Here is a 12212-nt window from a genome sequence, read left to right on the forward strand (position 1 = left end):
AACTGTCACGAATTTGAAAATACAAGGACAAAATCGTTGTTAACTAAATTTTAGAGACTAATTGATACTTTCATATAAGTTCAATAACCAAAAATTGTTTTTAGTCTAAATCTTTCTAATTAACTCACCGCACACTACTATCCTATCTAATTGATCCCCTTAACTTTTAATTTTGTGTATAGTATATTCATTAATTTTAAAAAGTCCAAATTTCAAAGACTATATTTATAATTTTATAATTATAAAATCAAATAAACATGAAAATCAATGTTAAGAGACTAAACTTTTAATCTAGTGGCAATTTCAAATATAATAATTAGGCCCAAAGTATTCATAAATATATAGCACAATATCAAAGAATTTGCAAAATATAGCAAAATTTAGATTCAGCTCTCATAGTTTATCAATGATAAACCATATCGCTAATAAAAATTTACTGGTGATAGACTTAGGCTGTCAGCAATATGATCTATCACTGATAAATTTTGTTATATTTGTAATTCTTTAAAAAAATATTACTATACACTTAAATATTAACCTTAAATTACTACTCAATGTATTTGCCCTCCCATTTTCAAAATGGGCTAGTTGCATAAATGGAATTCAAGTCCAAAATAATAGAATATGTAGTACACAGATAAAATAATTGCATATATAGAACAAAAAATGGTAAAGGACTGAAAAGATCATGCCTAGTCATCATTTTGCTCACTTCTTCCCAATTTTTTTCAAATTGAAAGCTATCACTGATAGCCTCTAATAGCTACTATCAGTTGCTAGATATCAGTTTCTATCGCTGATAGTTGCTATCAATTGCTATCACTGGTTGCTATCAGTGGTAGCTTTCAATTTGAGAAATATTACTACAATCTTGAAATATTAGTTTTTAATTTGCTATTAATTATCAGTGGCTATCATTGATATACTTTCATCAATTGGAATCAACCTTGAAATAATAACAACTAAGGCTATCAATGGATATCAATAATAGACTTTTATGAGTAATTATCAACATTGAAAGTAAACCAACAACTTTGAAATATTGAGTTATATTAATGATGGAAAACTATTAGTGGCTATCACCAATAGACTTTTATAAATAATTATCAACTTTGAAAGATTAACACAGTAGCTATCACTAATAATCTTCCATCGTAGCTATCACTAGTAGCAGCTATTAGTCTCTATCAACTTTTATCAATTAAAATCAACCTTGAAATATTTACACTTAGAGCTAGAAATGATATACTTCTATAACTAATTATGAACTTTCAAAGAAATTTGATATATATATTTCACCTAACTTCTATCACTAATATCACTTATATTGTGGTTATCAGTGATAACTTCTTTCACTGATAACATCACATCACTGATAAGATGTTATCAATGATCTCACTGATATACCATGCTATCAATGATCTCACTGATACCATGCTATTAATGATCTCATTGATATCATGCTATCAGTGATAGCTCTTTATCATCAATAATATACTATCAGTGGTAGCTTCTATCACCGATAACGTGCTATCAGTGGTAGCTTCTATCACCGATAACGTGCTATCAGTGGTAGCTTCTATCACCGTTAACGTGCTATTAGTGGTAGCTTTTATCACCGTTAACGTGCTATTAGTGATAGCTTTTATCATCGATAATGTGTTATCAATGTTAACTTCTATTACCGACAACATGCTATTAGTGGTAGCTTCTACTACCACTTTATTGTCCATTTTTTGTCCTTTACAAACATTCATATCGTCCCTTTTTTTTCCAATACCTCTCAAGGGCATTTCTGTAAAAATAACAAATAGCCAAACCAAACTATTCTTCTTCGTTTGATTTTGTAAACAAATATTACGGTACATAAATATACAAATATTTCAATTTGTGTCATTCATTTGGTTATGCATGCCATTGTTTCAAGTTTATTTTTGATAGACATCATACTCTAAAAGTCCTAAAAAAAGAAAAAAAAAACTATTGACCTGTCTATATCGTTTGCGTTTCTCATTTTTTGAGAAATAAACTTGTTTAATAACTATTCTAGTTTCTTATTTCAAACTTTTAAGAAATGTTTCTAAAAATGGTGCAAATTTGTGGATTAAAAAAATAGTTTCTTTCAAATCCATTTTCATTTGTTATCTATATTTAATGTTTCGTTATTATAATCAAACTTGATGATTAGCTTGTTGGTGTTAAGTCACTTATGAATTAGGTAAAAAAAAAAATAAAATAAAAAAGAAGTAAAAACTGGAGAAGTGAAAGATTTTTTTTTTAAAAAAAGAAAGGTAGCAAAAATCGGAGAAATGAAAGAAAAAAGAAAGGACGAAGCAAAAATCGTGTAAAAGAAAGAAAAAAAAAAGGAAGAAACAAAAACTAGAGAAAGAAAATAAAATTTTAAAAAAAGAGAAGAAAGTGAAGAAACAAAAACCAAAGAAAGGAAAGAAAATAAATATAAAAAAGAAAGAAGAAAGTATACAAAAAGATAAGATAAGAAAAGACAAAATTTAAAATTAAAAAAAAAAAATCTAAAAATTAACTAGTTAATACTTCCAAATATTTTAAAATTGTGATATATTTTTAAAATTTTACCCTCATTTTACTATCGATTACAAATATCCTTTCAAAAATTTACTCTCCAATGCGTTAAAAGGCCTGTACAGCACAAAAGTGCAAAACCACTGGACCTTGGGCCCGAGGCGGCCCAAGAAGTTAAAAATCTACCTCACGTGTGAAAACTATCTCAACCAAGCTATTTCCTTACAAACCCACCACGCGCTAGTCACGAGCAATTACATACACGTCCAATCAACGGTTCCGATTAATATCCTCAAGCTCCCAATCAACGGTTCCGATTAAGTTTGATCGTTTCGAACACGCGCCAGACTTCCTGTACAAACAACTCAAACTCATCAACGGTTGTTATATCGCCACGTCATACAACAAATTACCGACCTGACAACCCGTCTTTCTCTCTCTAACTTTCTCTCTCTCTCCTCTTTCTCTGAATGCGAATTCCTTCAGGAATCTGTCTCGCAGAGGGCAGAGCCTGGTGGAATTCGATTACTGAGAGAGAATCAGAGAAGACGAAGCGCAGAATTCATTGTTAGTTTTGGATGTAGTAGCTTCCATTCTGTTCCAATCGTTTTGGAAATCGTCTCATTCTCTTGGCTGTAATGGAGGAAACTTTCTTCGATCTTGTGGAGTTTCTCAAGAAGCCCTCAATCGCCGAAACATTCGTCGACATTTTGCTATGTGCAGTTCCGATCTGGCTCGCTGTTATGATCGGCCTCGTCATCGGTTGGTCCTGGCGTCCTCGCTGGACTGGATTGGTTTTCCTCGGCTTTCGGAGTAAGTTTAGATTATTGTGGACTGCTCCTCCTGGATTTGGAGCTCGGCGACTTTGGTTGGCCTTCACGGCGCTATCTGCCTTCTCAGTCTGCCGTACTCTTTGGTCCAATTTTTATGGGAAGAGGAAGGCACCACCGGTACCGTTGGCCCCGGATTCTCCGGCGCCATCCACGTTGATGCACTCGGCGGAAGGAAGCGGGGATGTAATTGCGTGAGTATGATATTTACTTGGTTGCGTATAATGTATATATATTTGTGGTTAGTCACTTAGATGCCAAGCTTTGAATTCTATGTGTAACTGATGGTATTTGAGCTTGTTGAATTTGGAAATTTTGACATTCGTCTTGACTTCGTTACTGACATTAATGGTGTGCCCCTTGTTTTGCCTGGAGAACTTCTTTTCATGTTGACTGATCAAGGCTTAGTCATAAATTTTCATTAATAGAAACAAAATTTTACGTTCTAATTTCTTATATATGGAAACGTAAAGTTCAATTTAAAAAAAAAAAAAAAAATTAAAGGGAGCAAATTAGAGTAGAGAACTTTAGCATTAGCATTTTTGTTATAATCTTTTCATCTTAGACGAAGCAAGAATGGGGCAATTGCTCTCTTCCATTCTTGATTTGCTCCAACCTGATTGAGTGGTTTAATATGAATGCTTTGGGTTTGGTTGGACAATCTCTAATTAATCCCTTAGCTTAAAAAAAAAAAAAAAAGATAAACGAGTTGTAATCATGTTATAGATGCCATCGGATAAAACCGTTTCTCATGAGAAATTATCTTGTTCACTGCTCCAGCAATAAAGAGGAGGGAAAAGAGCAGGATATTGTCACGGAGAATGATTTAGATCACCTATTGCAACTTCTTGAAGGAAGGAATGGGGATGCAGAGTGGCAAAGTATGATGCAAAGGTCGAACCCAAACTTTGCATATGAAGCTTGGCGCCTTGAGCCTGAGGTATTGAGACTATGAGAATGGTAGCTTGTATTTCCTATCTTTCACATTTTGCTATACTTCGATTAGTCTTTTGTCATTTTTCAAAGATCTTGACTTTGCACAATTCTTCTTTATATTTGCTTTTCAAACCCTTCCCGTTAATCCTTTTTCCATCTCAGGAACTCTTTTAATTTTTCATTAACAATAGAAAGTGAGGAAATGGAGAGGCCCTCGAACCAAGGGAGCTTACAAAAAGGACTTCAGCTGGTGCAAGTCGAAATAGAGGGGGAATCACAGATTTCAAAATTGTATGCCAATTGGAGGCTACAGTAGTAACTTAATGGGATAGCATCTGATAGAGTCATGGCTTGATTTTTAAATCTGATGATGATTTAGCGTAGAGGTTTGCTTGCATCAAGAAAGAGGTGGTTTTGGTACACCAGTTAGGGCAGCTGCATTATGGAAAAATTTTCTACACTTAATCATTTGTGTTAGTTTTTCCGAAGCTTTGGTCCAAAATGAAAACCTAAACTCTCTTTGAGCCCTGTTTGAGTGTTTTCAAAATTTCAAATCACAAATTTGGTTCTGAAATCTTTTTGTTACAACATTTTCATGTTTGAACTCTAGCATGGGTCCTTTCTACCTTTTGTGTGCACATATAACATATAGCATCGAACCATTGTCTATGGGGAATAGGTATCTTTATCGAATAATTGTTGTTAGCTTTGTTTGGTGCAAGCAATGGAAATCATAACCTATCATGCCTTTGTGTGTGTTGGATTTTTTTTTCCATACATTGCATTCTCCTTGTTTTCCTAACTTCAGCATCACTTTTTTATTTCTATTGTTTTAGATGTATATTAAGTTTCGACATCTTTTCTTCTTCCTCTCATCAGAACAGACCAACTGTTTATCGTAGTAGAACTGTCTTTGAAGATGCAACCCCAGAGATGGTTAGAGACTTTTTCTGGGACGATGAGTTTCGGACTAAATGGGATCCCATGCTTACGTATTTCAAGATATTGGATGAATGCCCTCATACGGGGACCATGATTGTTCACTGGATTAAAAAGGTTTGTAGGACAAGGGAGATGCCTGAATATATTTGTTGTATAATATAATTAACTATTTTATAATTTATGAGAGTTAATGCCTCATTATATATATACCTTTTCTGCAGTTCCCCTTTTTCTGCAGTGATAGAGAATATGTCATGGGTCGAAGAATATGGGAAGCTGCAAAGACTTACTATTGTGTTACAAAGGTAGATATTACAACTTGTTTGAGGAGCCTTCTCCTGCTACTCCATGTTGCTTGCTACACTTTCTTTATTTGCTCTAGCCAACCTCTGTTGCATATTTCAATCATGTTTTAGATAGGTTCTATTATTTATGCACCGTCGTTCAGTCTAGCATTGTTGTATATCTGGACTGCCATTGTCTGAACTTTGGATGGTAAGCAGACTATTGGAAACATGTGGTATCAGCGGGAAGAAACATATCGAAGAAATTAATAGTAAATTAGCATCCACTTTTCAATGCTCAAGTTCAGCCTTTATCTATCGGATGTTATCACAATTGGTTGTATGTCCTGTCAAACCCATTTTAGAGTAAAGGGTTTGTATGACCTATAATAAATAGTAGAGAATATCAAATGTAGTCTTCCTCAAGTCCTCTCTGAAATTTAGGGCCTATTTGTTAGAGAATTTGAAAACTGAAATTTGAAAACAAGGGATCAATGAAAACAGAGTTATATTTCATGTTTTCAAATATGTGTTTGGTTAGATTCAAAAATTGAATTCTAATTTAGACAATTGTTCAAAATGTGATTGATACTATATATTTATAAATCATAAACTTGTAGTTATCCACTAATATTTAGTCGACAATAAACTATTATTAATTTTTTTTTAATATGATTTATGTTTAAATAAATTATATAATTATTATTTTGTAGTATTATATAATTTATAATACATTACATAATATATATTTATAATTTTTTAAAACATGAATTGAGTTTATAACCTGACATATTGTATTTCTAAGTGTTTTTATTTTTATTTAATAGAATTATGCATTTTAAAATTTAATATTCAAAATTTGAATACAATGAAAACATAAAAAAGTTGTTTTCAGAATTTGCACGGTTTGGATTACAGAATTCAAAAACAATTTTCATAAACAAAATTTGAATTTTCTGCCAAACACATATTTGTTGAATTCAGTGAATCTGAAAACATAAAACAAAATCTGGATTTTCTACCAAATAGGCCCTTAGTGTTCTTGTTCTATGTTCTGTCTTTTTTTTTTTTTCTATTATTGTTATTTTTTTGCATCCGACCATGGGCATTCCAAAGGTTGTTCAAAGTAAAATTGATGGTAAGCTCATCTCTGATGTATAAGCATTTCTTGCTAACTTGCATTGTTGAAATATGATTACATATCCCTGTCCATTTTGACATTTGCTCTTATTTTTATGTGGCTAAGTTGTAATCTGAAACTTTACTTCTGTGTAGGGTGTACAATATCCAAGCTTACCCAGACGTGACAAACCCAGGCGTGTGGATCATTTTTTTTCGAGTTGGATCATCAGGGCAGGTGAGGATTAAGAAAAAAGATAATGCGTTACTTCCTTTTTCTGAGAATTGCAGGATTTCATATGAAAATTTGTTTTGATGAATATCTTAACTCGTTGAATTTGAAAATGAATGCAGTGGAGTCTCGTAAAGGAGATGGAATAAGGTCTGCTTGTGAGGTTATCCTTGTGCATTATGAAGATATGGGAATCCCCAAGGATGTTGCTAAATTGGGAGTCCGTCATGGAATGTGGGGAACTGTCAAGAAGATCCACTCTGGTTTCAGAGCATACCAGAATGCTAGGAAATCAGATATTTCTGTTTCCAGAAGCGCACTGATGGCCAGGATCACCACAAAGATTTCTTTTGACAGAAACATGGATTCCTCCGAGCCAGAGTCGGGTGAAGTACGAACTCAAGTGGTGAGGAGGAAGCTCCAAAATGATGCTGGCATAGATTGGAAATGGATAGTCATTGGTGGGACAGTGGCTGTAGTCTGTGGACTTCGAACCGGTGCAATTGGGAAGGCCTTGTTACTTGGGGCAGGACAGAGAATGGCTCGAAGGTGAGAGATATCAAAATTAGGTGCAGGCACTGTATTACTATGCACTGTGAAGGTGGAGAAGTTTCTTACAATAGGCCGACACATCAACCATTATTGAGATTAACAACATAAAACCAATTTTTCTGAATGGCTGTGATAGAGTGATCCTCTCCATGTACAACTTCCATATTTCTGACCTAGCTTTTACATCTCTCTTTTGCTTAAATGATTTAGTATGTGCATTTATAATGGAACTCAGTTGAGACTTGAAGCAACTTTTACGGCTAATCAAATCTTGCGTGTGTTTAACTTTAAACTAAGTCATGCTTCTTTTCTTTGAAGCATGATTTAGGATTGTGGATATGTAAATTAAGGGGAGGATCTCGTTTATATATTAATTTATACATAATAAAGTTTCTTGGACAACTTGTTCATTCTTTTAGGCCTATTCTATTATCAGTTCTGGCTCAAGATTATCAGAATTCCAGCTCATAATTTATTGAACATACTGACAAGAAAGCGAGAGGAAAGAACAAATATTCTGACGGACAATAGACAAGGCAGTGAACAAACGTAGTACTCATTTGTCTGATTGGATCAGGACACAGCTCAATCAGTTGGAGATGTTTTTGCTTCAATTATTGTAATCATTAAATGATTGAAAAAGAAATTAGTGAACTGAAATTCTGGATTCTAGCAAATCCTTATGAGGTTAGTTCATATTTATCTTGTATTTGAATTGTGCAGAAGAGTGAGCTGTATTAATTAGAGTTTATGAATCAAATTTATAAATCGTCGTCTGCGGGCATCAATAATTTTCTTTCTTTTTTTTCTTTTATTGAATTGACAATCATTATACGAATCTTTTAAGAAGATATTATCATTTTCGAAACGACAAACTTCTCGGTCGACTTTTGTTCTTGGTCGGCTTATTACTAAAAATGCCTTGATTAGATTAGATATAATATTTTCGTGCAATTTATAAGAGAAGGAAAGGACATCAAGGTTGGATTGCTCTAAAGACTGATGTTAGCAGTTGAATGAACCTATGTACGTTGCATGATGACTAAAATGGGCTTTATTCAGAGGTGGATTGATCTTGTAATGAGATGTGTGGAATGGGTTAGTACTTTTTGAGTTATGGTGGGTGGCTATAATTCATTTTTGTGCACTCCAAATATAGATATACCACATATAATTCGATTCTTCACAATTTGGTACATAGTGTGGAAAAGGATTAGATCCAAGCTTTGCCATTAGGCAATTGAAAGAGTGTGTAAAAGCAGGCATCAAATCAAAGTGGTGATGGTCCTTGACAACTAGGGAATGACCCAAGAATTTAATATGATAGAGGGAAAGGAAAATGGTGTCTTTGTGGAGCCATTCAACAAAGACAAAACTGATCAGTCCCAAGTGTCTGCAGTGTCCCATTTGATAGACAATGTTGAAAGAGACAGTTACCCTCATTTTTTCTTTCAATCTGCAAAATGTACAAGAAAAATGGACCTCAATGGTGGTTGCCATTGTGATTGTTCATGGCGGCTATACCCCTAAACCAACCAAAAACCTAATAAATGGGGCTTTGGATTTTGTGCTAAAATGAAGGGGAGGGTCCCAATTTCCAACTTCACCATTCAACATCTCATTTCCATTTGTCAAATTGCTTGTCCTTATCTTTTCTTTTTCCATTTTTCTCATTATCATCACATTTTGAGGCTAATCATCTTCCTTTCCATATCTTAGTGATGGCTTTTGTCGCCAGATATTGTCTCTTCCAATAATTCAACAGCCATAGCCATTTACTTGGCCAGCATTTTTTTTTTTTGTTTTTTTGGAGTTAATGCCATGGTAACAAGAGTTGGGTAAACGAACCTAAGGAACATTACCTACCATATTGGAGGTGGAGGATTTTCTAGCTAAATTATTGAGAACCAATGTTTGTGAGCATAGGAAGCCAACATTAGAGCAACTAAGTTACAACAATATAGTAGGTCCAAGAGGGAATCATAATAAAATGTTAAACCTCGTTAGCATATTTAACATTTTTTGTTATTAAATTTCAAATGATCATAGAAATTGTTTTTGTCCGAGAAGAGAGATCATTTTCTAGAGCTTTAGAGGTACCTTCACAAAGAGCAATTGCTGAGTTAACTTAAACCTTGAAGGTTAAGTAAGTGTAATCATTTAGTCCTAGACATTTTGAAATAAAAAAAAGGGTAAAATTTTGAATTATCATTGGAAATTTCGAATTTTCGAAAAATTGGGGGAAAATCAAAATTCTACCCCTACCAAAATTTCAAGCCTATTGAAATCTCGAAATTTCGAGATTTGATCGAAATTTGAACTACGGTTCTAAAGAGAAAATTTTCTATTATATTTAATTTAGGTATAGAATACTTTAATCTTTGATATGGTAATAGATGTCTTAACTAGTTGAGTTGTATGAATAATAATGTTGGAACACTAAAATTCATTTACTTGGATTTCAACCTTTAATCTATTCCATTCCATGAGATGACTAAAGAAAACTACTAAACCAATGGCTATGAAATAGAATGTCGAAGCCTTTCGAAAGCGATTGGTCCATTCGCATATTCATACGTATTCGTAATTCAATAAATTCTAAAGTAATTCTCTTCTTAAATGCATCATTTCCTTTTTTGCAACCAAAATTTATATTCATTGTGAAACATCAACAAAGTTCAATAGGTTAAAATATTAGTTTTCCTTTAGTGTCATTAAAATTTTAACGTGTGTTCAACGAATGAATATTGTGATTTTATAATTAAATAAAAGAAACGATGTGATTTAGAAAAAACATGAAATTTATATTTTTCTTCAAAGAGATATATGAGTTAGAGAGAGACATTTCATAGAGAATATGTTTAAAGTGAAGGATAAAGTTTAGTAAGAGATAAGTTGGAGAGAGAGGTCATAAAAGATAGAATATTAAACAATGTGAGCCATCATGAAAAGAGAGCATTGCACATAAACTATTGTTAAATTTTGTTAGCTAGGTTGAGCAATTAGATCTTTAATATCATTAAGTAAATTTAGAAAAATACGAGACACCTAAGTCTTGTTAATTTTTACGATCCAATTCTTGATTTTTAGATTCTTTTTGTTTATAAATATTTTATGAATGAGTTAATTTAATTTTTAATCATATTTTCTTTACTTCTAACTCATTTAAAGTTATGTAAGATTCTAAATTTAGTACGTCGGATAGTTTGAATACATAAAAAACAATGTAAAATTTTATTTAGACTCAACTTCTTGTTTTTCGGATGAATAAAGTTTTATTCATGGATTATGTGATGGATAAATAATAGTTTTGGGAAGTTTTTTTTTTCTTTTAATTTTAATTTCAATCAAATACATATAAAAAATAAAAGTAGTGGAAACATATATGTGGTGTATATTAGATCCTTTTATTTTCTAAGTTATTGATTTTGGACCAACCCCTCATTAAAAGTCTTTCGCCAATTGTTCATCAATTGGTCCATCAGTCTTCAATTTGACACATTCCACTTCAGCTTCTCATTACTTTATGCCCAATGGTCATATTTGTTAGGTTTAATTGTTTAAATACCTTTTTATATCATTTTATTTTTGTCTAATGGTTCAAATTTTAGTTTATGTATGTTTGGGTAAATCTTCAATTAAGTTCGTTAATTTTTATTAAATTGGTTTAATAATAATAATAATAACAAAAAGTTCCTACATAAACAGGTAACAAAAAGTTACTCATCAAGAAATATGAAAATATAAACAAATATTACTGATCAATAAATTACTCACCAGTGTAACTTCTTCTGTGGTCGTAACAATACCAGAAGTGTCGGCCTCTAGGATGTCAGACATGTCAGCCTCTGTATGTAGCATGGTGAGTAAGGCAGACATGTCGGCCTCTGTTTGTGGGACGTCGGCCTCTATGGGTTCGATGTTAATGGGTGATGTTGTGGTGGTATCGGGCTCTAGAGGGGGTATGAGAGTAGGTGAAGTGGTGGTATTTTGAGGCTCTACAGGAGGATGGGAGTATCAGAGGCAGTCGCATCAGTGATAGCAGGATCCCGAGATGGGATGGGTGACCTTGTCGTCTCCTCATTCACCGTGAAACCCTTCAATTAGTAAAGTAAAATGATGAGTTCACGAATACGTAAAAACATAAAATGATAGTAAATGCAAACCTTGTACATAGACTGCAACAGTGACAGGATAACCGATAATTGTCCTTTCATGTCTGTCATGTTTTTCTCCATATTGGATACACGGCTATCTAAACTCGATATACGGCCATCCAACCTCAATAGTGAGTTGTCAATGGTCCGCAAGTACGAATAAATAGAATCGTTAGGATTGGTTCCCTCCCTTTAGCACACTCAGGACACTCTTCATCCATAGATCGCTCTTTCTGGGAGTCTGCAAGATGGACATCAGGTGGGTTCAACTCGTCCTCATCGTGTACGTCCCCCACTACATCATGGAATATATCATCACTAGGTGTGTATGTCCCTCCTTCCACCCTTCCGCATTTAGCATCCTCATGCTCAGAATGCTTGTGTTCATCCCCTCCCTCCACCCTTCCACATTCATTATTGTCACCTCCACGATGATCATCCCTGTCACTTTCAGAACTACCTCCACTACTCGACCTATTGCCACTTTCAACACTATTATCATCGACACCTGGATCAAATATAGGTCGTCTGTCCACTAGGGTATCCCGAAACTTCCTCTCAGCGTCTGTCATGATAATACCCTCTTTAACCTTTATCTGTATTAACAGTCCAGTAAACT

At 33.6% G+C, this 12212-nt stretch overlaps 1 protein-coding gene across 1 annotated transcript; it reads left to right on the plus strand.

The window, feature by feature from the left end:
- Window positions 1–2793: 2793 nt before the first annotated feature.
- LOC120069479 (uncharacterized) lies at window positions 2794–7838 on the plus strand. Its single transcript, XM_039021256.2, has 6 exons — window positions 2794–3565; window positions 4152–4311; window positions 5187–5363; window positions 5471–5554; window positions 6809–6890; window positions 7007–7838. The coding sequence occupies exons 1-6, from the start codon at window positions 3180–3182 to the stop codon at window positions 7435–7437; spliced, it is 1320 nt and encodes a 439-aa protein (XP_038877184.1). The 5' UTR covers window positions 2794–3179; the 3' UTR covers window positions 7438–7838.
- Window positions 7839–12212: the final 4374 nt, after the last annotated feature.

Source organism: Benincasa hispida, chromosome 1 (genome assembly GCF_027475165.1).
Source record: "Benincasa hispida cultivar pf3 chromosome 1, pf3_genome.v1.1, whole genome shotgun sequence".
Classification (NCBI taxonomy): domain Eukaryota; kingdom Viridiplantae; phylum Streptophyta; class Magnoliopsida; order Cucurbitales; family Cucurbitaceae; genus Benincasa; species Benincasa hispida.